This window comes from Petromyzon marinus, chromosome 4 (genome assembly GCF_048934315.1).
Source record: "Petromyzon marinus isolate PM22_M1 ecotype Great Lakes invasive population chromosome 4, UKy_Petmar_22M1.pri1.0, whole genome shotgun sequence".
Classification (NCBI taxonomy): Eukaryota; Metazoa; Chordata; class Hyperoartia; order Petromyzontiformes; family Petromyzontidae; genus Petromyzon; species Petromyzon marinus.
This window is the reverse complement of record NC_133670.1, coordinates 7,289,882-7,314,350: the sequence shown is the minus strand read 5'-3', so window position 1 is coordinate 7,314,350 and position 24,469 is coordinate 7,289,882. Positions and strand designations below refer to the sequence as shown.

The following is a 24,469-nucleotide window of genomic DNA, read 5'->3' as shown; positions in this document are numbered from 1 at the left end:
CTATAGGGGGATCTTTGTCTTTTATACATGCTTTGTGGTGCGGGTTAGTTTACATGCTTGCATTGCCAAAAATATATACTGCCATGTGCATGAGTGAGCAGCGAGAAACATGTTACTGCATGCTCGTTTTTCCGATTGTGTGCATGTCTGTTCACAAGTATGTAAATTATGTATTAGGCAAGCACACTCTGCACGATGGTGGGATGTGACATGCACATGTCAGTTCGTGCAGATTTCTGTGCACAACGCACAACTTTGTTAATGTTTGAAATAAGGCAGTATGTGCCAGAATTTATCATTTTGTATCGATGGCTGCAGGGCTACACGTGTATCACTATAAAATGTGTGTAAGATTTATCGAGTTTAATATTACTGCAGTAAATTTAAACCTGTGACATTGCGTATGGGAGTCGAGTGCTCCGCAACATGACGGGTGGTACAAATACATAAATGTTGACGATGGATGGCCAGTGATTGCATACAGCTTTGGTGTAAACATCCGAGTAACACTTAATTTATAATGCTATTCAGACACAAGTGATGCTGTGCTCCAAACTTGTAACTCAGAATAAGGAAGTTGCAAGCTCAAAGTTCAATTCAAGGTTGACTTGGCTCATGATCGCTCAGGGAATCATGGAACACCAATTTGTGGGAAGGCACAAATTCTAGATTTGAGGCTTTCGCGACTGCAAGGATTCATACTCTTTGGTTTTTTTTCCGGTAAAGTCGTGTAACTTTACCGGAAAAAAAAACAAAGAGTAGGCACAAATTAGTTTATTATCATGAAAGAATGAGACAACATAAACTGTTGAGTTAACTTTGGGGTAGTCACAGTCCAAAGTTGTGGACCCGGCAAGCAATCCCATCTACTCTAACAATAATAAGACTGCATATTATTTTCGTTCTGCATTTAAAACTCAAGTGGAAAGCATCATAAAGCCACAATAGGACTGAATGTTCCTTCACTTCACTCACTTCTGACCCGTCACAGATTCTTTAAAAGAACCCCCAATGACTCTCAAGATGTAAAATACTTCAAAGCCAGTATAAAACTTACACATTCACTCACCGTCAATTCTGTTCCTCTTCACTACATTTTGGCACCCCGTTACACTCAAACGATTTTGAAATCTGAAAATTATTTACATTATGAAAGGCACCTCTTAAAAAAAAAAATCCTTAATGTGCAAAATATGCCGAGCAAGTAGCAACTCCAATCTACGAATCACGGTTTTTCCTCTGGATTGAACTTCTGCTTTCACATATGGGCAGTGCATCAAAGATGGTACTAAAACGGTTTGACAGACTCCACTCACGAGTTGTTATTCTTATTTACGATCCAGCCAGGTCCACTTTTTTTTCCCCCCTCCCAATTTCATCGTTTGCTCCGTTGCCTCCTTCTACTGCTACGCCCATGATCAGCGAGCGCTCTTGTGAAGTCTGCCCGCGTTATTCCCTCGTCTGGTTAACCTGCTCATGTTACTCTTCCTCCCTTCGCCACACCCTGCGGGTCGTGATTTCTTGCCAGACTGTGCGCCGCGAAGTGCTGCTCCTCCTCATGGCTCAAAGCCCGCGCTGAACACTCTCAAAATGCTTCGTCTACCTCTGTTTTCGTACCTCATTCAAACTTTTGGAAAAACACAATGTACAATTTCATACCAAACACAAACGTTCGAGTGTTAACCTCTCGGATTGACAACGCTGATGGTGTTTGGTCTAATGATCACATTTAATGTGTAGACAATACTTATGGGAAAATTAAAATTTTTGTATTTAAGCTTGTGCCTCAACGAAGCATTGTATGTTTGTTTTTATAGGAAATTATATCATGACATCAGTGAGTATATTTATAGAAGTGTGCCTCCTATTGTAAAATAACCTTCAAGCAAACAATAAGATTATAAAGTACAAATTAACATCTTAGCTCAGTTACATTCATTCTCAAGTACTTTTTCAAACCAACACATTCATCGTTAATTCTAATTCCATAAGGGGTTATTCTTTACACTCACAACTACATAGATGCATATATTGTGTATGTGACATCAGCATTACAAAATATTTCTGGAGCCAAATTATGAATTCATATACTCTACAACAATATAAAAATGTAATTCCACAACAAAGTGATGGATTAAGTGATCAAAAGGAAATTCAATATTTTACTTGACTCCATGACCATCTTTCATCACATTCCAAATGGTTTTCAAACTGCTGTTTCAGAAAACCCACACCAAGCACCAGGAATGCGTGTCATTTGGAAGGGTTTTTATACTACTTTCTAAGGCTCGCCATCATACATATTGTTTTATACGGCCATACTTTGTGGCCTGTATTATAATTCACCAATACATATTTTTTCCAATAGTCCAATGTATTCGCAGAGCATTTGCAAACCTTGGTCACATTCTTTTGGTGAATTGTACAGCAGCCAAGGAACACTATTTGATACGCTCTGAGAAACCAACAGTGCATTCCAAAGTGAAACAAACACCAGACATTAAAACAAAGCAGGCCCTCTAAAAGCTCTGCAGCTGCCTGGGAGAACTCTCCCTAAAAACCACAGAGGGAGTTTTTGATCGCGAACCGGCGGGGGGGGGGGGGGTTGGGGGGGTTGGGGGGGGGGCAAACCTGTAGTAAAAACAGAAAAAAATGAAAATGCTGCTGACACCCACAATGTGAGCCACACATTAGACGGCGTGGCAGTCGCAGGGCATAAAATGCCCAAATGCAAACATGTCACAGCCTGCGCTAGCTGTAAAGGAAGAGGGCCTTTTGCCAACAGATGGTCCAATGAACGATGATAGCAGGTTGATTTTGCTTCTATGCTGCAAAGCCACTATCACATATCAAAGGTTTGCTTGAGTACTGGTAAGCTTTTAAAGCAGGAAATGTACAGTAAACATTGAGCGATTATTTCTCTAAGTGCTGCATTAATGGAGAAGGGGATTTATGGGTGTGGATATTTTTGAGGTGACATTCACAGCCAGAACAACATGTTTCAGCTGTCAAAGCCAATGTCCATTTTAATCTCAAAATGTCCCCAGACTGCGTGAACATATCTCGTGGAGTTACTGTATAAATGGGTTGCAACCAACTTCAAACTGAACATATCTAACGTGACATATTTCAGAACAATGCATCACAACCATGAGGTGGCTCTGCCATGATGTGGCGAAACCATTTCTGTTACAGAGCCACACCAAATCATAGCATTCAAAGAGTGACTGCGACATCAACACAAACTAATCCACGTGAAGTATGGCCAAACCTCCATGACTACGAGGGCATGGGAAGCCCGTCATCCAGCAGTGGAGTGACAAAGGGCTGTATTATCAACACAAATATCGAAACGGCATAAATCAAAGTAATTTTTCCAAATCACCAAAATAATGCATGGAAATAATATTCTGTACTCTACAGTATGGTACAATTCTTAATGCAAATCAGGTGGCAGTATTAATCAAGTGAGGACGTAGTTGTGAAACTACATTAAAAGGGTGAGACGTAAACAGGGGTATTTACTGTATTCATAAGAGAATAAATTATGGTAATCTCTGATGTCCTCAACGACGGAGGGAATGAGCGTGAGAGAGGAGCGGGGAGAAACTCTTGCCGATAGGATCGGACAAAAGCGATGTCTTCTACGAGAGAGAGGATATTCCGGATCCCAGCTATCTGTGACATCAGCCCCTCTCAGGACTTATGGGTAAACAGACCACTTGTGCGCCTACACATACATTTAGACTCACTTAAGTGTTGAGATCACCACGACAAATGCCCTGGGGGAATTAAGACTAACTTAAGTACTATGCTAACATCCCATGCACGATAAAGGAAACATAATCCTGCGATAGTCTGCCCGGTTTTAAGAATTAACACGTATTCTTTAGCCGACTTCCATAGAAGAGAGTTGGAAATCTTTCACCTTTTATGAAAGGCTAAATTAGAGGCTGGATAATGAACGGAACAGTTTATTGCAAATACAAGGGAAAGCCAGAAATGTAGCTGGGATTCAAAATTAGACTAGCTCTGAACCTCTGGACATTTCCAATGGCAGGTCAAACCTGATTAATATGCTCTACATCATGTGGACATTCACCATAATGTAAAACAGCTGGGTTTTATGATCATGCAAGGCAGTCATTTTTCAAAGGGTTAACACTGCATTTGTAAAAGCACAGCTTACTTAATTACAAAATTGAATCAAACACAGCAATAACAGATGCACATAAGTGCTGAAAGAAAATATCTTAATGAGTTCTTGGCCAGACAGTCTGTCTCCCAAAAACGCACCAATCATTTCAGGGCACGGGCTTTCACAAATACTTAAGAATCGCCCTGACACCGGCGTTTCTCAAACCTCTTGTTGGTCCGCGGACCACCCAGCCCCCTCCCCCCCCCCCCCTGGTGACAAAACGCAAATCACTTCTCTCTCTAAATTCCACTCATATAAAAATGATTCAAACCACCGGATCATAAAAAAACTTTTTTTAATACAGCTATAAGTTTTTTTTTATTTTAGGGTTAGGGTTGTTTAATCAGGGTAGTTTACCTAACCTACATTTTTAGTTAAATTAAATATCATGATTAAAAGGATGAATTCATGCCCAAAACAAAAGGTGGTGTAAACATTGTCATTATTGTCCGGATCAACCTGCATTTGCATCGCAGCCCCACCGACCACTTTGAGAACCACTGCTCTAACACATTTGCCTAAATCTTTGTGTTTTTTTATTATTCCACTTGTTTACCCAGGAAAGCCTCACTGAATCTCAACACTCATTTTCAGCAGGGACCTGCCAAGTTTTTGCAGTAGGGGGGGGAGAGGTGACGTCGCTATGCATAATCCCAATTGAGTAATTTGCAGGTGGGTTCTTTCTGCATTGAAATGTATTATTCATACCATTAGCATTGCAAGATAGTTTTTTTTCAGCTGATATATATATAACACATACATTTGTTACACTGGTTAGTGAGATTCTCATAAATCAGTGGGTTGCTTTGCGACCACGATGTCCTGAACGGGGTTGCACCTTCAAGCGTGCGCGGAGTGTGCCGTGATGGATTAGGGGTCTGGCAAGCAAAAAAAAATGTCTCGCCTAACTTGCCGAGGGTTATGTTCTGCGTGTCATAATGGAGTGAGCTTACATGTACTTGTGGAATATATAGTAACCAGTATACGTCTTGTACGTATATTATTTTCACATCCACATAATTGAACATTTCAGCAAGTGTTCAATCGTTACGCGTATCTGTCCGTAGAGAATTCCGAGGCACAATTCTATACCTCCACGTTCCTCTGCCTTCCGTTGCTCTATTCATCTGCCTCCGTGCCCTTCATCGTTGAACATCACCATTCTTCACCTCCCTCGTGGTCTTTTCCCAAAAAAATCTTCCCTCAAATCACGTCCTTCAGCAAGCCCCCTTTTCCTTCTCGCTATGTGCCCAGTACAGATGTGCTTGCTCATCCTAACAACAGATCGAATGAGTTCACTTTCTTCTCCCAACGGACGCAGCAGCAACATTATTTGTTTTTCTTTCCGTCCACGCTTATTTTCATAACTCTCCTCCGAATTCACATTCAAAACCTTCCAAACTCTCCGAGTGTTCCCTTCTAGAAAGCCAACCTTAATATATTTAAATATGTAATGTGCAGTGTTCAGTTATATTAATGTTTAAGAAGAAATCTTGCTCCCTGGTGTGTTTGTGGAGGTGGCTTTTGGTGGATAATCCAGATTTTCATTCCGTCCTGCGACACTACGGGCACTACCGTTGGGCCGCAAAGGTCGCCAGGAAATAGCAGTGAGGAAAAATAAAGAAACTGGGCTGTGGCCTCATTTGTAGTGGCAACGCGAGCGCTATCCCGTCATGCGCGTGAGGTTTTTTTTTTATTTTAGAGCTACTTTGGTGTACTCCCACATATGGCATCATAAAGGGGCTCTAATCAGGCTTGCTAATTAAGGGCATAATGACCAAAACAATTGGCAGATTGAGCAACGGTTTCTTTTTACCTTTCAGATATTTTTTTCAGGGCAAACCAAATATTTTTGCCGCTGTTCGTACATCAAAAGTTGCTGGAGGTCAGATGTGCAGACATGCACAGGTGCATGTGTGTTTGAAGCTTCGTTTCCGCAAGATTCACACAGCAACCATTAAGAGAGACCGGGATTTTTTTTTTCCTTCCAAACTCCTGTCCTAACGACCTCGAACGGCGCGCAGCTAAACGTAATTGCTAATCTTTTCCATCAATATGTAAATTAAGCCGCGACACATTGCACACACACATGGTGGTTGGTAATTAAGGAAGGCTGCACCATGGGGTGTAGTGAGCACTGGAGTTGAGTGACAATGAGGCAGACTGCTGGACAGACCTGTATAGCAAAGGCACAAGTGCTGGTGGAGTGTTCCTATTAAAGCCAACACAGAACGCAAAGCCAATGAGTCAAAGGGGTTGGGGTCAATACCACCTGGGTTTGTAAAAATGATATCAATGGGCAGTGCTCACCACGGGTAGAAACTTAGCATATATATCGTCTGTTTTATACACAAACTTCTTATTTATAGTCATATTCCGATATTTTTGGGATCACATTTTGTGTTTTTCAATTTGACATTTTCAAGCAAATACAACAGGGTATCCTAATTTAACGACATATTTCTCATTTTTAAAAAAAGTACCCTGTTCCTCTTGTTATTATGCATGTTTGCGATGAAGAGTTCATACATTCAACCCTGAATGTATTTTCATTTCCAGTGCTGAAATGTATACATCATGCCAGATGCTGACGTTAGGGTGGGTGACCTAGGGCAGACCCCATACCAGAACCGTGGACATGCCAAGGGCATGATGAAGGAAATAAGTTGTATTCATTCATTATCTGGAGTGGTGTGGCGAATTCTGCGGCAAACTTGCTGGTGCTCGAGAAAAATTGCCGATTGGTGGAAAACATTTTAAAGTAACATTCTCAATATAGTATTAATCACTATTACACCAGCTATTTTCAGCAGCCAACAAGGGCTGTGTATGTTTACTTTAAAAATGACCAAAACATACCACTGGATAGTGTATCGGTGCAAGAGTATAATTCACAGTTGAGTTTAAAAGGTCATGGCATTCTCAGCCTCTCTTACCCCATGGGTTGATAAACGCAGGATTGCTATGTGGGCATCTATCAGTGGTTCTTGCAAAGATACAGACCCCTGCCACAGCAATGTGGAAGTCGTACCACAGGCTCAGCCCCCACTGTTTGTTAAATCAGGGAGACCATTTGACTTTTGACTCGAAAAATATAACGTAACGATCCTCTAAACGTCACTTAAGAAAATAAGATCAGCCAACCATGACTGCAATTGTCCAACTGAGCAATGGAAGGTTTCAGCGACAGGGACGCAGGTGCGCCAAGTCCACCTACCGTCGTGTACTTGCCAAGCTGGCACAGGGACGGGAAAGTCTCCTGGTGGGCACGGCGCACGCGGTCAATGAGGTCCTCGATCTCGGGGCACGGGGGAGGAATTTCCTGCAACTCCGGTCGCACCACCTCCTTCTTCTTTTTGCTCCGGTCATTCCTCACCGCTGCTCGCAACGAAACATAGACAAAAAAATGCACACGCGCCAACGGGCAGATTAACCCTTGCCCATTCCAAGACGTCTGTGAAGCCACGATATTTGCTTTTAATGTTGTTTGGAAAAATATCTCAAGCTTGTACAGAGGCTTTTTTGTGACATAACTTGTTCTCAACACTGAGTTTTCGCAAACATTTAAAGCTTGGCTTTTGTTCAGTGTGATGCGTGCATTACAATGATTGCTAATTCAAATAGCACACCCATCTCCTCACATTCTGCCAGGTGCGGTGATGTATGCCTGCAGTTAACCCTTTCCATTACAAGACGTCTGCAAGTTACAGGGTGGGTCCCATTCACCTCGGAATCTCTGAATCTCGGAACGCGCAAGTGGTAAGCATTAATTTTATTTTAAGAGGCACAGCACTGTTATTTTTACAGACATTGGACTGTACTCACCTCAGAGAACTGTAGTGACACGACCGCACTCTATGAAACCTCGTGCCAAACTTCCACGCCCTCCCGCATGGCCTTGTGGGAGTGTCGGTAACGATAAAGCTATTTTATTTTGTTTTTTCTTCCCGTTTCGTTTTGATGATGTACACGTACGTCATCGGAACGGGAAAGGGCTAAATACCTCACTGAAGGTCAAGCGGTCATCTTGACCAAGACCATTCATGCCCAAACAAACACACAAAGATCCCTGGTTTGGCCTTAACAGTTTTTTGGGGCAAGTTCTATGAAGGCTGGCACGGCAAACGGGGCGGGGAGGTGGCCAGCACGCCTGGCCCTCTGTCTCCCAAGTGGTGATGTTTACACATCGTAACAGGTACTCATTTGAGGCCGAGTCTACCTAGGGGAGGCCCAGGACCAGTTCAGATATTCGTCACTGTTGTTGGCCGCGAACAGGATTCGAACTCGGATCGCCAGGTTCGTCGTGCAGCACGCTAACCACTGCGTCACCGCACCCCATATACCATTGATGCCCATACATCACCGCACTAACGATTCCTTCTGGAAGACCTTGCAGCTGCTGCACAGTGGACACACGACCCCATGTCTGCCCTCCCGGGTATTACGCTTTCAGACTGCAGGCCTTCCCACTTGGTAACTGACCCCTGGACACCACTCCAGAGCTTGTAAACCTGCCTTCCTCTATCCTTCACACGTACTCAACGAAAACACAGCCTCCTTTCTAGATTGCACGTACAAAGTTAACTTTTTTTTTAATTGTGCCACCGAGTAAATGTTAAGGATATCCATGCTTTTGCAAATAGGCTCTCATCCTTCTGCACCTACCGAAGCAAGCTTAAGTACGAGTTAAACGTCAAAGCGTCTACCAGGTTAAATAAGCAAGACGGAGTGCTGATCTCAGTATATGGCCATAGGCCAATGGTAGACTTTCCATATTCCTATATTGTTTCTCTATGGAGCAATCTCTGATTACTTACTTCAACCTCAGAAGAATGAGCGGCTCAGTCAACCTCCCATACAAAGATATCAACTTAAAATCCTCCAAATGTGAGTTAAGCACTCTCAAAACCACAGAGGACCATTCCAGATAGAATTTTAGTCCGCAAATTGCCTTGCACATGTATATCCATCACCCAAACAATTACATTTTTGGGTGAAATCCAGTTGCGTTGTGACCACAAATATGGTGTCCCGATTCTCCGGAAGTCCTGATTTAGCCATGGCCCTGCCTTGTCTTCAAAACGCCAACTCCCCTGGCCACTTCCTTAGCTCTCTCTCCCGGCCCATTGCAGACTCTCTCCCACCCACCACTCTTTCTTTGTGTGCTCTGGGGCACGTATGAAGCATCTGGACCCCAGGCTTGCAAAAAAAAAAGCCCTACTTTTTTCCAACCATATGGAATAATCAAGTTATTATGGCCATGCCTCCCCATTATGATTATGGTATGAAAGGGTTGTGACCTTATGGAGAGTTGAGAAAAAACAGATAATAATTTATGGCAGACCAAAAAAACTGGCAGCATAAAATATGAAACTGCAAAAAGGGAATACGCTCTGTCCATTAAATTTGTATTCAGCTTGGTGGCACAGCAATAACAGCCATTGGCTCACAATCAGAAAGTGAGGAATACAAATCACGGTCATGAGTAATCTCAGTAGTTATCCCTCTGGGATCGTCTCTTTGTGAGAAATTAACAGCTGTCGTGGCATGGAGAGACTGGCCACCTTCACGTGAATGTGGATTTTCCGCCACTGCCTCAAGGATACTAATGGAGATTAATGCTTCCCATGACGTTTTTGAAGGGGCACTTTGGACTTTTTTGACAGGCAGTGGAGTGGATATTAAACATTTCCATACATTTTGGAAGAGTAAAATGAGTAAAAAAAACATGGTTGACAGTAGTTTATATGTGCATTAAATTAAACATCAGGGTCTCTACAAGCAAGGGTACAGCAGCAGAGGCTGAATTATTGGGTCAATCAATCTGCTGTTGAGAAGCATTCTAGGTAAGAATATCAAATTACAGCGCATGATGAGTTTTGCATCGAGGAACCGTGAGGGCGAAGGCATGCACAGGCCTGAATCCTTCCAGCAGTGGATTAATCACGGCCCATTATTATTGTCTCCCCCACCCCCCAATTTCATCCCAATTGTCCATCACCCCACCATCAAGTCAAAGAACGGTCTGTGGAAGGACATATCACAGAACTGCTTCTGAAGGAGTAGGTGGTGAGATGTTAACTCCCTTGCCTGGTATGCAAGGAGGTTGTGTGTTCGATCCCAACCCTGACGCCTGTATGCATGGAGGTCACATGATCTCCCCGTGGTCGCGTGAATTCTTCTCTGGTTCCTCCAGTTTTATCCCCTCCACATTCAGAGGATTCGGGCTGCTATGATTCCCCGCATGATAAGCCACTTTTTGTTGAGCAATCATTTGTGGCCAGGTCGCTTCCGAAACCCCCAAAAAAATAGTGAGTTAAATAGTAAATAGAGGGAGAGGGGGTTTGGGAGTGGGGGTGCGCCCCTCTTCCTCGTGCCCCCTCCTCCCCCTGCACTCTTGCCCGCCAGCGTGCTAGGAGCGCATGCCACTCCTCAGCCCCCTTCCGGCACACAACCCCCCCCCCCACCGACCACTCTGCGCAGGTGCTGCTCCCTCTCCTCCACACACGTGCTATTTGCGTGCGTCATCCATACTCTCTTTTGCGCCCCCCCCCCCCCCACCGCCCACTCTTCGCTCCTCGCCCCCCACCCCCACCCACCATGTACAGGCAGCACTATGAAGTTGTTTTGCTTGTTTTGGAGCCAATGTTTCCCAGGGCAATAGCGTTGCTGGTAAGCTGTGTTAAACTAATGTGTGGCGATTGGTTTAGGGGATTTGTAGTTATCGTGGAAATATCGGTGTCGTCTATGGCCAGACCAATGGACAAAACGCCCCCCCCCCCCTCCCCGTGTTTGCAATAATTAACCTAACGGCTCCCTTAAAAAAGGTAACGTTTTTGGAACAAACGGACTAACTTTATGCCCAATTACGTTTTGTATGTTTCAATATATTTGTAAGTCGTTTTGAGATGCTGCTGCATTTCAGCAATGAATACATACAAATTCCTATCCTCAGACACATCATTTTTGCACAGAAGGATAAGAGAAAAAATTAAATACAAGGTGCAGCATAAATGGATGGAAAAACGAACATGCGGTTGGAGGCAATGGGTGTGCGAAATACTGCCGGCTCTGAGAAAATGCTGCAGCCATTCAGTAATCCTACCTCTGTCCCTAACCCTAACCATCTCCTGTTTCCCATAAATGTTTATGGTGCATCCATGAACACATCCATTACCATGCCCCATGGGGCACCAAAACTAGTTGTGATTGGCGAGGGCAATATTCTTCAGAGCATTCGTAGTTTTACTGCAGCACGAGATTGGTGCTGCCTGGAAGTTGCCCAAAAGGCCGTTTGCATTTAACTGGATTGGATCCTTATCCTCACCCCTGCAGCACTAAATTACGGCCCGAATAATTATCCTGGCCTCGGTGGATGGGCGTGTGCCAAAGTAAAGCACAATTTGGTAAAAAAAAAAAACAGATGGCAATGTACTGACTGCAGGCTTTGAATATTTCACGCATACCAACCTCGAAAGGGAACTTGTCGTGAAAGCATGGCTCACGCATTGGACTTACAATCTGGAACCACCATCGGTTCTAACCCATCTCCCGGCGCGGCAGGTGAAACATCCCAGTCACCTCTGCCTACCTGGCACTATAAATAAGTATGTCACAATTAGTTGTTCCACTTTACAAATACTGTACCATTAAGTACCTTCAATGGGCACATAATAAAATGCATATTTCATGTATATACATATGTACACGGTAGAAATAAACCTATGACATAGCAATTGGTTAAATTGCCACAATATATTTTTCCCAGCTTAACAGTTAGCATTAGTTCTAAGTTTACGTAAACAGTACTGCTGCTAGCACAGCCCTAACTAAGTCTTCACATATAATTGCACATTTTAAATATACATATTGTAATCGGTACCCCTTGAAAATATATTGGGGGTATGGGTTCTGTTTATCTGGGCTTGCCTTTAATAGTTATTTATATTCTTAATGAAATGGCACACATGCTTCTGATTACAGATACTGATACATGTTGAAGTATAGAGGGCAGTACATTAAAGTGCACAATAAATCAAACAACTACCTGCTGATTGCAGTCTCTTATGTTCTCCGGTATGATTATAGTTTTTGGGGGTAAATTAGGTGTAGAGCATTATGCCTGCACAGTTCACCCAGAGGGTAGTGTTCATTGCACAGGAAGCTATTTCTATCCCCAGGTCGGCACATGTGTTTGGTATTACCTGGCCCCCCCCCCCGCTCCGCCAGATGTGGGATAGTGCTTCAAAAAAGCCTACGGTTAAATATTACGCTTGCGTGATTAATAGCCGAAATTCCAAATTGTTTTTCTTAAAGAGGACCATTTTGTTCAAGGGAATTCAAAATCAAAGTGCTTTCATAATCACATGGAGCAATGGGGTGGCACTCATCTCTGTTAGCACTCTTGAGAGGGATTGGCAGATTTTCCGCAAATCTATGGCATGGCCAAGTGCCTCCATGAGCAGTGTCGATTTTACACAAAGTGGAAACCACTTCTTCTTTGGTTCTTTCGGTAAAGTCACGTAGAATGAGAATAAAATACTAAATTGATAAAATAAAATAACACAATAAAATTCTCACGACGTTTCGGCCACAACACAAGCAGCCTTCATCAGGTGAAGGGACGAGACTGACTGGAGGACAGCGCTGGAGCGAACAAAGCCACGCTCAGATCGCGACCTTTCTGAGCTTGGCTGTTCGCTCCAGCGCTGTCCTCCAGACAGTCTCGTCCCTTCACCTGATGAAGGCCGCTTGTGTTGTGGCCGAAACGTCGTGAGAATTTTATGGTGTTATTTTATTTTATCAATTTTATTATTTTATTCTCATTCTACGTGACTTTACCGAAAGAACCAAAGAAGATGAATCCTTGCAGTCACGAAAGCTTTAAATCGAAATGGAAACCACTTGTCTGACCTGGGAGGAAATAGAGGCTGATTAGACCCACCGACTGGGATTAGATGTACACCAAACATAATATAGTATTGTATAAGAATAATGTTTAAGTACTGCTGTTTAGCTGGGAGGTGGGGGGGGGAGCAGTGACGCACAGGGGTTCATGCCCCGCGGTCTGAAACCAGCAACCTGGGTTCCCGACCATGGCGCAAAAATCAGTGGAGAGTGATATTCTGAACTGGTCTCTGGCTTCCCCCTTCACGAACCTGAACTCAGCACGAGCGTACATGTGATGCAGAACGCTCAGTTGCTCGTTTTCAGGTCCCTCCTGAAAAGGAACAATGAGACTCACATCGCTTCAATGCTTTTCGCGCTTGCACATGAATGGCCTGGGAAAGGGTTTGGCTCTTCCACCGCAACGCCGGGTGGGGGGGGGGGGCACCTACGTCCCCCCACGCCCAATGTGCATATGGGAGGCTCTATGGGCTGAGTCTCTCCTGCTCTGTCTCCACATCTACTTCCCTCTCCACACGTCCGGTCTCTCCTCCCTCTCAAGAGACTGAGCCAGGGGGGCAGGGGCGGGGGGGTATACAACTTCACCGGACAGGAATATCAGTGGATGTCACGCGGGGAGAAGGTCGTCGGCAAGCGATGGTTAAGAAATATATTGTTTTGCGCAACGTTTAACCGGGTCACATTGTTCGGTTAAACTATGTGGCATTTAAATGCGCATTGTTGTAACGGCTGGGTGGGCAGTGCAAGGCGAGTGATGTCATGGTGCGAGCGTCTCACTGGCCTGGTGACCGCAAGATGGGATAACAGTCTCGAGGGTCGGCCGCACTCTAAGGGGGTATTGGTTCAACACGGGGGGCTTCCTCAACACAGCTAGGAGCAAACTTATTAAATAACAGGCTCAGTTTGATAATTATAGGAACGCAGAAACACGAGTACAGCTCAGGCCTCAGCCTGGTTCCGGTACACTTTATGAATGGTCGTGGAAATTAGGCATTTGTGATGTTTTCCTGGATAAGCAAAGGGCAATTATTTATGCCAAAAAGTCAGTGGCTTCAAGTTCAATCCAAGCAAGGGGAGGCACTCGTCTGCTATTTTAGCCACTACTCAATTTCTCACCCACTTTCTAGCCGACAGTCCAGGCTCACGTTATTGTATTAAATGTGCTACTTATTATTATTATTTTAAAATGACCTCATTTGCATTTGGACGCAGAATTTTTGACCCATGTATAATGTGTTTACCCTGGTGACTTCAGCACTATTTATAAACATAGCTGGCAAGCACATGCACACACAAATAAGACATGTACTCAGGTACTGCACTAACAAGCACTTGTGCAAAAGACAAAAGATCCCCGTATAGCCTTAACAGACTGTTGAGGCAAGTGCTGTTAGCGATAAACTATGAAAGCCAGGACGGCACACAATGGGGTGGGTGGCCAGCACCACGCCCGACTCTTGCCTTCGTCTCTCGAGTGGCGACGTTGACACATCGCACCAGGTACTCATTTGAGGCGGAGTCGAAGCTCGGGGAGGCTCATGACCAGTTCGGATAATCGTCACCAGTGTTGGCTGTGCGAGGGAATCGAACTCGGATCGTAGGGTTCGTAGCGCAGCGCGCTAAAACACTCCGCCACTGCTCCCCACTTGTACAAATACAAACACATGGTAGCACGCACACATCTCTGAAGTGTATGCTCTCCTCCTGCACACACGCATAGTGCTATTCAAACAGCTGATGCAAACACCCCCTAAAGTCCATGTGCCCACATAAATATAAAGGTCATAGATCCCCTATTTAAGCTTTATATACTGCAATAGCAAGGATTGTTAATCAGTACCAAATAAAGTTGAAATGGGACACGAGAGAGTTGCTCCAAGCACGTCTCTGCAATGCTTACGTTAACACACTTTGCCAAAAAAAAAAAAAAAACTTTAAGCCGGGTCAACCTAGGAGAGTCCCAAAGCAGGTTTTGGATATTATTCGCCACCGATGTAATCCATGGCCGAGAACCTAACCTGGGTCACTGGGTTCACGGCGAAGTGCACTAACCACGGCGCCACTGCTCTCATCGCACACGCGCACAAATATATATTCGCAGCGTGGCAGAAAGCCAGAAAATAATCCCGGCTCCCATCCGCCCTTCTAGATTGTGTGATCTCAGAGGCAGTCCCCCCCCCCAAGGAGGGCAATAGAAACTTATCTGTTCAGTCTCATCTTTCCCCAGTGAAGCAAACGCTACGTGTGGCTCGGCGAGCGGCTTCCTGATTGCGTGCAGCCCGCCCGCGTCACAACATTCCCCGAACCACCGAAGGGGACGTGGCGCCATTCCCTGGACACAACGGTGCTTATGCATTGACACTGCCCTGTGTATTTCACTGGCGTCACTGCCCTTCTCCCAATGCCCAAAGGAAATCTATCCGCCGTGCCACTCGCTGACAGTTCTGTTGTACGTGCGGGACGGGGCGTCCTTTTGCTCGCGCTAAATGCGTTCTCTCTCCCAGGGCTCCGTCAGGGTTTAGGAAGGGACACTGTGCTGTGTTTGTTTTGTTTTGTGCACCAGTTGTAAATTTCATACTGCAAAATTAAATTGTTTGTTATTGTTCTTTGGAAAGTTTTAAATATATATATAAACTCGAGATACCTCACTGACCATGTACTTAAAAATTGTATAAATGCTCATGCTATAATTTAAAAATAAGTGGTCATACAGTATATATTAAGGAACCCTGGGGAAACTAAATTATTTCTAACATGTTGCGGTGCTAAAATGTATGACTCGTGATCAAGTGATTGTAATCATGAGCCACGATCTATCCACTGCTTGATGTAGGCCTCCCCAAGTTCACTAGCTCTCAAGGCCACATGATGATACTGTCCATCTAGCCCCCGTCCACAAGCCGATCTCATTGCTCCATCTCCGCTGTGGATGTGACTTTCAGGCGCATACCCTTCTTTGGCTGCAACTCCGCCATTAGTCTCCACCACAGGCTTCCATCCATCCCGAGGACGACGTGTCATGCCGAAGGACAACTTCCTTTTCACAAGTCAACAACTGTGTCGCTCACATGTTTATGCTCTCTAATCCACGTGTTTCTCTGCCTCCCAGTGTAATTCCAGGCCTGCACCTTTCCACACTTCCCTCTGCAAGTTTCAGCTTTTGTTTAAATGTTCCTCGTCAATGTGCATATTTCACGAGAGGTAATATACAACTGATGTAAAGCATTGTTCTTTAGGCACATGGGTACCGTGCGTAGCTTTTCACCACAAAGTTGTCCAAAAGCCCTCCACAGCCTGGTCTCACCCACCTCTTTATTTCATTCTTTTCTTCCGGTTCGCCTTCAGTGACCACCCCGGGATACACACGCGCTCCGATGTTTTCCAGCCGTGTCCCTCCAATGGATACGTTCAAACGTTCGGCGAACTTGGTGGATGCAGACGTTTGTTTTTGCTCGTATTTATCTTTTGCTCAACCTAGCAGGCCTTGCTCATGTGCCCCAAATTTGTTCTTCAGCGGCGATGATTTTTCTCCGTCACCGTCTTGAACAGCATGCAAATGCCCCGATGACCTTCGTGATTTTACCTGAAAATGTTGGGCACTCTTGAACTTAAAACCTTGGGGTTTTTTTCCTCCATGTGCACCAACAGGACATGATGTGCCTTTTTCATAAAATATTTCAACTCTTCGTTGTTGGGTTAAGGATTTGAAAAGTAATACATCTATTAAGGGTAACTAAAAATTGTGTAAGCAAGGTAATGCGATCCTATATTTGTATATTACAAGTAATGCAATTACTTGATAGCTTTTATGATTCATTTCCTCAAAATAATATTACATTGAATGTATTTAAGCTTAAATATTACTGCATCATGCCGAGACTGTAGGTCATGTCATATAATCCCTAGGCAATTATTCCCGTATTAACCCAAAGCTGCTAACATGAACACTTCTCCTTTGTTCTTGGAATGACTTTACAAAAAAAATTGCTAAATGTAATCAACATGGTACATGGTACATAACATGAAAATTATTACACACTAAAATGAATAACATTACGGGATTACCACACCCTTTAACATTCTTCGACTCTGGCTAACATTGGTATAGCTCACTCTTAGCTATTGCTCTTTAGCAACTATGTACGAGGTTTTCCACATTGACTTAAACTAAACAGCGCCTATACTCAATGCCCCATTTATCACTTACTTAACATCTCGCTCTGTTTTACTTGGTGCATAGCCTGAAACATTAGCACCCCTCTCTTCAAACATTAGTGCTCCTGAATGCTAATGGGAGGACAAACGGTTCGGGCATCTGGAGCAATGTCTCTTTTCCATGGTCAGTGGGACATTATCCTCGGTACGAAACTTGTTGGGCCCAAAAGTAGTCATTACCACAGCAGCCCGACACCCTCGAGTTTCAGAACCGAGGCACCGAGATCCTCGTCTCAAACCAAACCACACAGGCCGAGCCCGGCATCAGTTGCAATGTCACAGCGTCAAGGCAGAAATGAGACACACGTGTCGTGATGTCACTTACTTACATTTCCGCGCTGCGCTGGTGTTAAAAGCACAGTGGCAAACATTTTTGTCATCGGCCACAATCAATGCACTGTGAAAGACAAGGCCCCCTCCCGCCCCCAAGCCACCTCCAGATTGTGAAAGCGAGGTCAGGAGAGAAGGTGAAAAGCGATGGGGCATACAGGCACCATGAGGGGTGCCGCGGTGGCGAGATGTTAACCACCTCGCCTGGTATACAGGAGGCTGTGGGTTTGATCCCGACTAACGCCTGTATATCTGGAGTTTGCATGTTCTCTTCCCGTGGTCACGTGGATTTTTCTCCGGGTGCTTCGGTTTTTCCCTCCACATTTAGAAGGGTGTGCTTAAGAGTATTTGGCTACTGTACATTTCCACATGAGAAGCAATTTCTTCGAGCGATAATTTGTGGCCAGGTCGCTTCTGAAAAAAAGAGCCATAGAGCTCAGAGAGTCTCCCCTGGTCAAATAAAGATAGTTTCAATAGTTTTAGTTTACTCATGGAGCAAGAGACAAGAAACCCAGGGATTGGTGCTGTGCCCGGACCGAGAAAGTCTTGTTCCCCAATGGAAATGTGGCAATAATGGACTCTCACATGGTCGATAGAAGACATTGCAACGAATGAAACGGCATCGAGTACTTACATTCCTTGGACATGCCAACTTCAAGGCAGCGTTGCAGGCGGCAGTACTGGCAGCGGTTACGCGTTATCTTGTTGATGATGCACTTCTTGTCACGGTGGCAGGTGTACACCATGTTCTTCTGAATACTCCGGCGGAAGAAGCCCTGCCGACAGAAGCCAGTTGCGCATGAGATCAGGAGGTGCTGCTCACTAACGGCACTGGCCCCAACAGTCTGTTCAAGGCTATATGGGGGGGGGGGGGGGGGGGGTCTTTGTTATGTTGTTTTGCCCCCCCCCCCACCCCTTCTCCGAAAGCTCAAAGACGGCCGTTGCAAGTCACACGTACCAATTGTAAATAATACATTCATTAGTATTCATCGATATTTAATTTTCGAAAATATTTTTCCATCTTGGGAATGTGTTTTTTTGCAGGGCGTGTTTGCTCGTAACAAAGTGTATTATTTATCCTTGCAAAGAGACCAGTCGGTTAATCAAGGCTGATGCTGTTTACATGCCACAACACCTGACCACCACTTCCTTCATAAACTTGAGCAGAAATCAATCAACACCCAAACTTGACGCTCTACTCTTACAGATCTCTTCCCCCACCCCGCACCCTTGTTGCCAACCTCTTAGGTGCACATTCCTCCGCTCGTCTGGGTGACCTCCCTCTTCCTCTGCCCTGCACGTGTGCCTCTCAACACAAACTCCTTTTGCTAGTTATACGCTTTGCTACCATCGTTTTTTTTCTAAACTCATAAGTTTCTTGCCCTAAACTACCAAAAATTCCGAGCATTCTTTGCACGCAGCATATAATGTGCATTGCAATACGAGTGTATGCTGTGCAATGTGGTCATGACATTGCATATTATACTGTAAATTCATACAAAAGTTAACATGGTACTTATTATTATTTACATTTTTGTTTTTATTATACAATGTGACTCGTAGAAATTATCAACTTTTCTCCTTTCTTTCACCATCTCATTGACAGTGGCTCTCTCCCTGTGTGGCTAAACCATTGAACTCTCCCGACTTTTCCATGTGCAAAGAATGGCCGTCATGAGTTATCATCCACGAGTCTCCAAAGACCATTTGTTCCTCACAGACAGCGAGTTATTCGTAGCATCGTGAACCCTTGGTAACACTCCATGTTCATCGTGTTCTAGCGGAGGGGGGTTCACCGAGTACAATAGTACACAGCCACCACTAAAATCCAGATTCCACAGCAGAGCAACGACAAAGTCTAAGTGTCCGGACCTGTTGCAAGCAATCGCAGGCAATTGCACGTGAGGAAGAGAGGCTTTGATTACGAGATGCTATTTTGATCATTTACAGGAAAGGTTCACACGACGGACATGGCCAAGACCTATTTTTCAAGTTTATATTTTTTTAATCAAACTATTTGTTCGTAGGGGGTAAACGTAACAGAGGGGGTGCAGCAGCACTGTGAATCAACAATACTTTACGGAGTAGTGGTGCTTTCAGATGAAACATATTTAACCATAAGGATTTGAATTTAAATGTCGCAATATCTTCAAATATATTTACACATTAACTCGCTACATATAGAACAAGTATAAACAAAGGCACTGGCTATCATGTTTATTAACAAGGAGTAAACAAAATTGCCAGGAGAGGTACATTTAAATGAAGCACAACTGGTCACATTCCAAATCCGTGGAAATCTAAACCTTGTCTTATTCCAGTATTCTAATATAACATAACTCCTGATGATGCACGCATTTGTGTGTTGTGTCGCAGTCATTTAAAATGCAAAATAAATCTACAACTCTAGTTGGTAAATAATGCGTTTGTTAAATTAAAAAAATAACGATAGGCATGGTGCTTTTTTAACATACAATATAGGCCCACCAGGACCAGAATCTGAATCGCACTGCCAAAACAAACCCAATGCACCTTCTTAAGGGAGCACACATACAGAAAATAAAATGACCCCTGGGGGGTCCTCTCTGAGAACAATGCTTTTTTGCATTCTAATTTTAAGTTTGAAAAACAAAAAGGATTCCTTTGGATACTTTTCCCAAGACAACTTGGTTTTTTTTACACGCAAAAAAAACTGTTCTGGGTTAGGAAGTCTCATTTGACATTTTAAAGAGCCATTGAGCTCTTCCAATGGAAACGTGTTAAGATTTATTTGGCTGCTATACATTTCCACGTTGATAAACCACTTCGTTGGGCTATCATTTGTGATAGTCAAGTTGCTTCTGAAAAAACAGCTATATCGCTCAGTGGGCCCCACCTGGCAAAATAAAAAAAATAGTTTAGTTTTAGTTTAGGGTGCACCTGAACAGCTTGTTCTGTTTAACAAACAGTGCCAATCAATGCGTGTTTGCAGTTTCCTGAGGTATCGCTCAGAGGAAACTGCGCAACTCATTGCTTTGTGATGAACGGGAAACATTCACAAGTCCAAGTTATACATTTTGTATAACTTTTACATTCAGTCAGCTCGATGGGAACAGTGGCAGTGATACCTCATCTCCGTCAGAGGTCAACACAAACCGATGACCCTTCTGGGGCCAATAAAAAAAAAGACTATTGTGACAAGAGTGTTTCTTTTTATGCTTCTGAATATCTAATACCCCTTTTCCACTTGCACATCCAAGCAAAACTCTCAAGACAAAGTTATACCAGGGGCATAACTCCCTTCATTGAAAGTGAAAGGCAGCCTGTCTTGTTATACAGATCACAGCAATGAACACAATGATTCTCATTTAAAAGAAAATGTAAAGCTCAATAGAAAGTGTGGACCAGACTACCCAAGGCTGTACCACGAGCACGTTTCTATATCGCAATGCCACAACAATTGGCGGGAAGGTGGACGCAACACGTTTGTAAATAACTATACATATTATTGTCAATAACATTGCTGAATCAAGGCATCCCCATGCCGTGTCAGTCGTTGCAGCTGACTGGCCATACTTTACCACGCTGGTCAGCATGAGCTGGCAAAGGAGAGGGATTAGGACTAGTTTAGATGACCACTCGCCATTAGCATAAGCCATGGCCGGGAATCACACTCAGGCAGCCGAGTTCATAGTGCAGTAAAGCAAATAAGTGCACCGCTACTCCATTCCACCAAGTTGACATTGAAATGTCAAGGAGAAACATAATTTATTTCTATAACGGAACAATATTTTGCGTTTTAATTTCCCCTGTGAGGTTTTGTATGTGCCAAAGTGTACCAGAGAAGTAAACCAAATGCCAAGGCAAATATATTTTTGTATTTGTGACAGTTCAAGATTTTGAGATTCATCCAACAGATAAGCATTTTTTTGGCTACATTTAGCAAAGCCCTTGAAAAATATATAAGATTCCAAAAACATTCATGGAATCCAGTCGTAAACTATTTGATAGACTTATTCAATGAACAGGGCCATTAATGCACTCTGATACATTTATTCGGGGATGACCATGCTTAGAAAAGTGATATAAATGCGAGAGAACAATTAAACCTAATTGTAAGCTATCACAGAGGACATGGAGACTCGACCTCCATGGCTTAAGCCCTGCACGATTCAATTAGACCTTCTCCCTGCGGCTTATCTTCGTTTAATCTCTTTATTAAATAGCTCCTTAATCTATGTGTGGAGCTGTGGAGTTTGGCTTAATTTCCAAGCAGATAATTGCCTTTGCCGAGCACCAGCTGATGTGAAAACAGTTTCTGATAATAATCCCTGCCAGTGGCCTTTCCTGGCACCAGAGCCATCCCACCCCCACTCCTCTTCCCCACATCTACTTGAGCCCCACCCTGTCCCTCCAACAATCACTCCCCACCTCCCTGCCTCGACTCCACAGGGCCCTACTGACCACACAGCAGCAGCAGCAGAAGTCGGCATTCAAAGCTACAGCTGTGATTTTATTATTGAAATGTCTATCAATTGAGGCGTGGGGCAAGTCTTCATCAACGCCTCTTTCTCTCGAGTTGAAAAATTTACAATCTTCATTGTGTCAAATGGTGGGGGGAGTTTAATGGGATGTTTTATGATTAGCCGCTGCAACTTTGCACAGTAGGCTACGTATGGTGTGAAAGAAGTTCAAGATACATACATAACATGTGAGTATATAGAATTATCCCTGAGAAGACAATGGTCCTTAACCCTATATTTCATTAACACATCTGGATAGTCTCAAGTTGAAATCTCAATTGAAATCTCAAATTTGGGGTGCTGCGGTGGCGAGATGTTAACTACCTCGCCTGATATGCAGGAGGTCCTGGGTTCGATATTACCTTGACGCCTGTATATTTGAAGTTTGCATGTTCTCCTTGTGGTCACGTGGATTTTTCTCTGGGTCCTCCGATTTTTCCCTCCACATTTAGAAACTTGCGTTTAGATTATTTGCCTGCAATACATTTCCACATGACAAGCCACTATTTAAACTATCATCTGCAGCCAGGTCACTTCTGAAAAAGAGATATATACAGTGGGCCTCACCTGGTAAAATAAAATTGTTTAGTTTAGTTTTAATTGGATATTTACTCGGCACTGATATGTATGTGTCTGCACCTGCATATATACACCCATGCATATACAGTAATTATATAGGCATACACTCTCTAATATATACTGTATACACTTCCACAAAGGCAAACACACTCATGCAATTACCCTTAAATACACACACATGCACATATCCCCTAAATCACCTAAATGCAATACCTTCTCCCTCCTCCACCCCCTCCCCTTCGCAGGAGGTAGGCACCATTACGAGGAGTCATCTAAAATGTGGCTAAAATGGCCCTAGTCTCGATTTGTGGGACCCCGAATGTAGCAACGTACACAGCGATCCATTTACAGGTACCCCACATTTCTAATGACCCCCTCTCACTTCCTGCTCAACAGGTACGTGGTTGAATATCGTGGAAGCGTAGGAGCGTGTTCTAAAATATGTAATTAAGTCGTATTAAGAATAGTGGGAGAAATGCAGAGGCTATACAAAATATAAATCTTGTTTTCTCTGAAATTTCTCCCTATTTTTTGAGGGGTATCCAAAAAAAATGCATCACCACCCTGTGTTTAACTACCAGAAGGACACAAAAACCTCTACTTTCAGGCCAATTGCAATTCACAGCATGACAGTGGTGCCCTGGGTAATAATAAATATTATCAGGCATGTGAGGCTTAAGTAGCCTGCTGCTGTGTATTGCTCAATGTGCCACCACCACAAACTCAACTACAGTATTTTTTATTTCACCAGGTAAGGCCCAATGAGCTATATAGCTCAACAGAAGCGACCTGGCTATCACAAATGAAAGCTCAACGAAGTGGCTCATCACGTGGAAATGTATAGTGGCCAAATAAAAATTCTCTAAACGCATGTTTGTAAATGTGGAGGGGGAAAAAAAAACGAAGGATGCGGAGAATATCCACACGACCAAATATACATGCGTCAGGGTTGGGATCGAACCCACGACCTTCTGCATACCGGGCGAGGGAATTAACATCTCGGCCCACCGCGGCGCCCCCACAAGCTCCAACAAAAGGCAAGATAGCGGAGGAGAAGACTTGGAATCTGTTTAAAATACTATAATTTTTTGCTGGGAGTCAAAGGGTGGAGGAGGGAGATGCGAGGACATGGGGGTCTACTACTCTGCATTCGGTCGAGGGCTCTTCAGCCTGCGTGGTTTATCGCCAAACAAAGGGCAAAATCCCTGCAAAGATACTCTGCTCTGCAACAGGAGGACTTGTATGAGGAAACAATGGGGTTTAATCCTGGCAGGGGCATATGGGGTTTCACACAGTGGCATGTGGGAAACCCGAGAAGGGCTTAGGGGTAAACAAACAAGAGGAGGCTGCTTGAGCGTGCTGTGTTAACCCTCCCAGCTGGGCCTGTCTTTCCATCCCAACACTCCAGGGCTGGAGATTAAGACCTTTTCTGTGTACATAGTATTCAGGGCATATAAAGGATCTGATAACCCCTTAAAGATGTGATACTTGGATTGCACGACTTAAAGGAATGGCTGTTCACATGATGTTCTTTTTTTAAGTATATATATCTAATCGCATTTATTTCAACCATTCACGTTACGTAGATGTTTTACTTACATGACTGTATATTAAACATTTTGGACAGACATTATTTATTTAAAACCACTTGGAGACCACTGAGACTAAAAGTACATTTTTGGAGTAAAATAGTCAAATAAATGCCATGTGAGTGTGTAAATACAGCACATAACAGCAA

The 24,469-nt window shown here is 43.8% G+C and overlaps 1 protein-coding gene across 5 annotated transcripts in view; it reads right to left on the bottom strand.

The window, feature by feature from the left end:
• The window catches only part of LOC116938796 (retinoic acid receptor alpha), a 247,046-nt gene that overhangs the window by 26,125 nt on the left and 196,452 nt on the right, over positions 1-24,469 (bottom strand). For all 5 annotated transcript variants that reach the window (XM_032946437.2, XM_032946438.2, XM_032946439.2 and 2 more), the window contains 2 exons: positions 18,285-18,426; positions 7,416-7,576 (listed from right to left, as the gene is read on the bottom strand). In XM_032946437.2, coding sequence (XP_032802328.2) covers positions 7,416-7,576; positions 18,285-18,426 — 303 coding nt within the window. The remainder of the gene's footprint in view (positions 1-7,415; positions 7,577-18,284; positions 18,427-24,469) is intronic.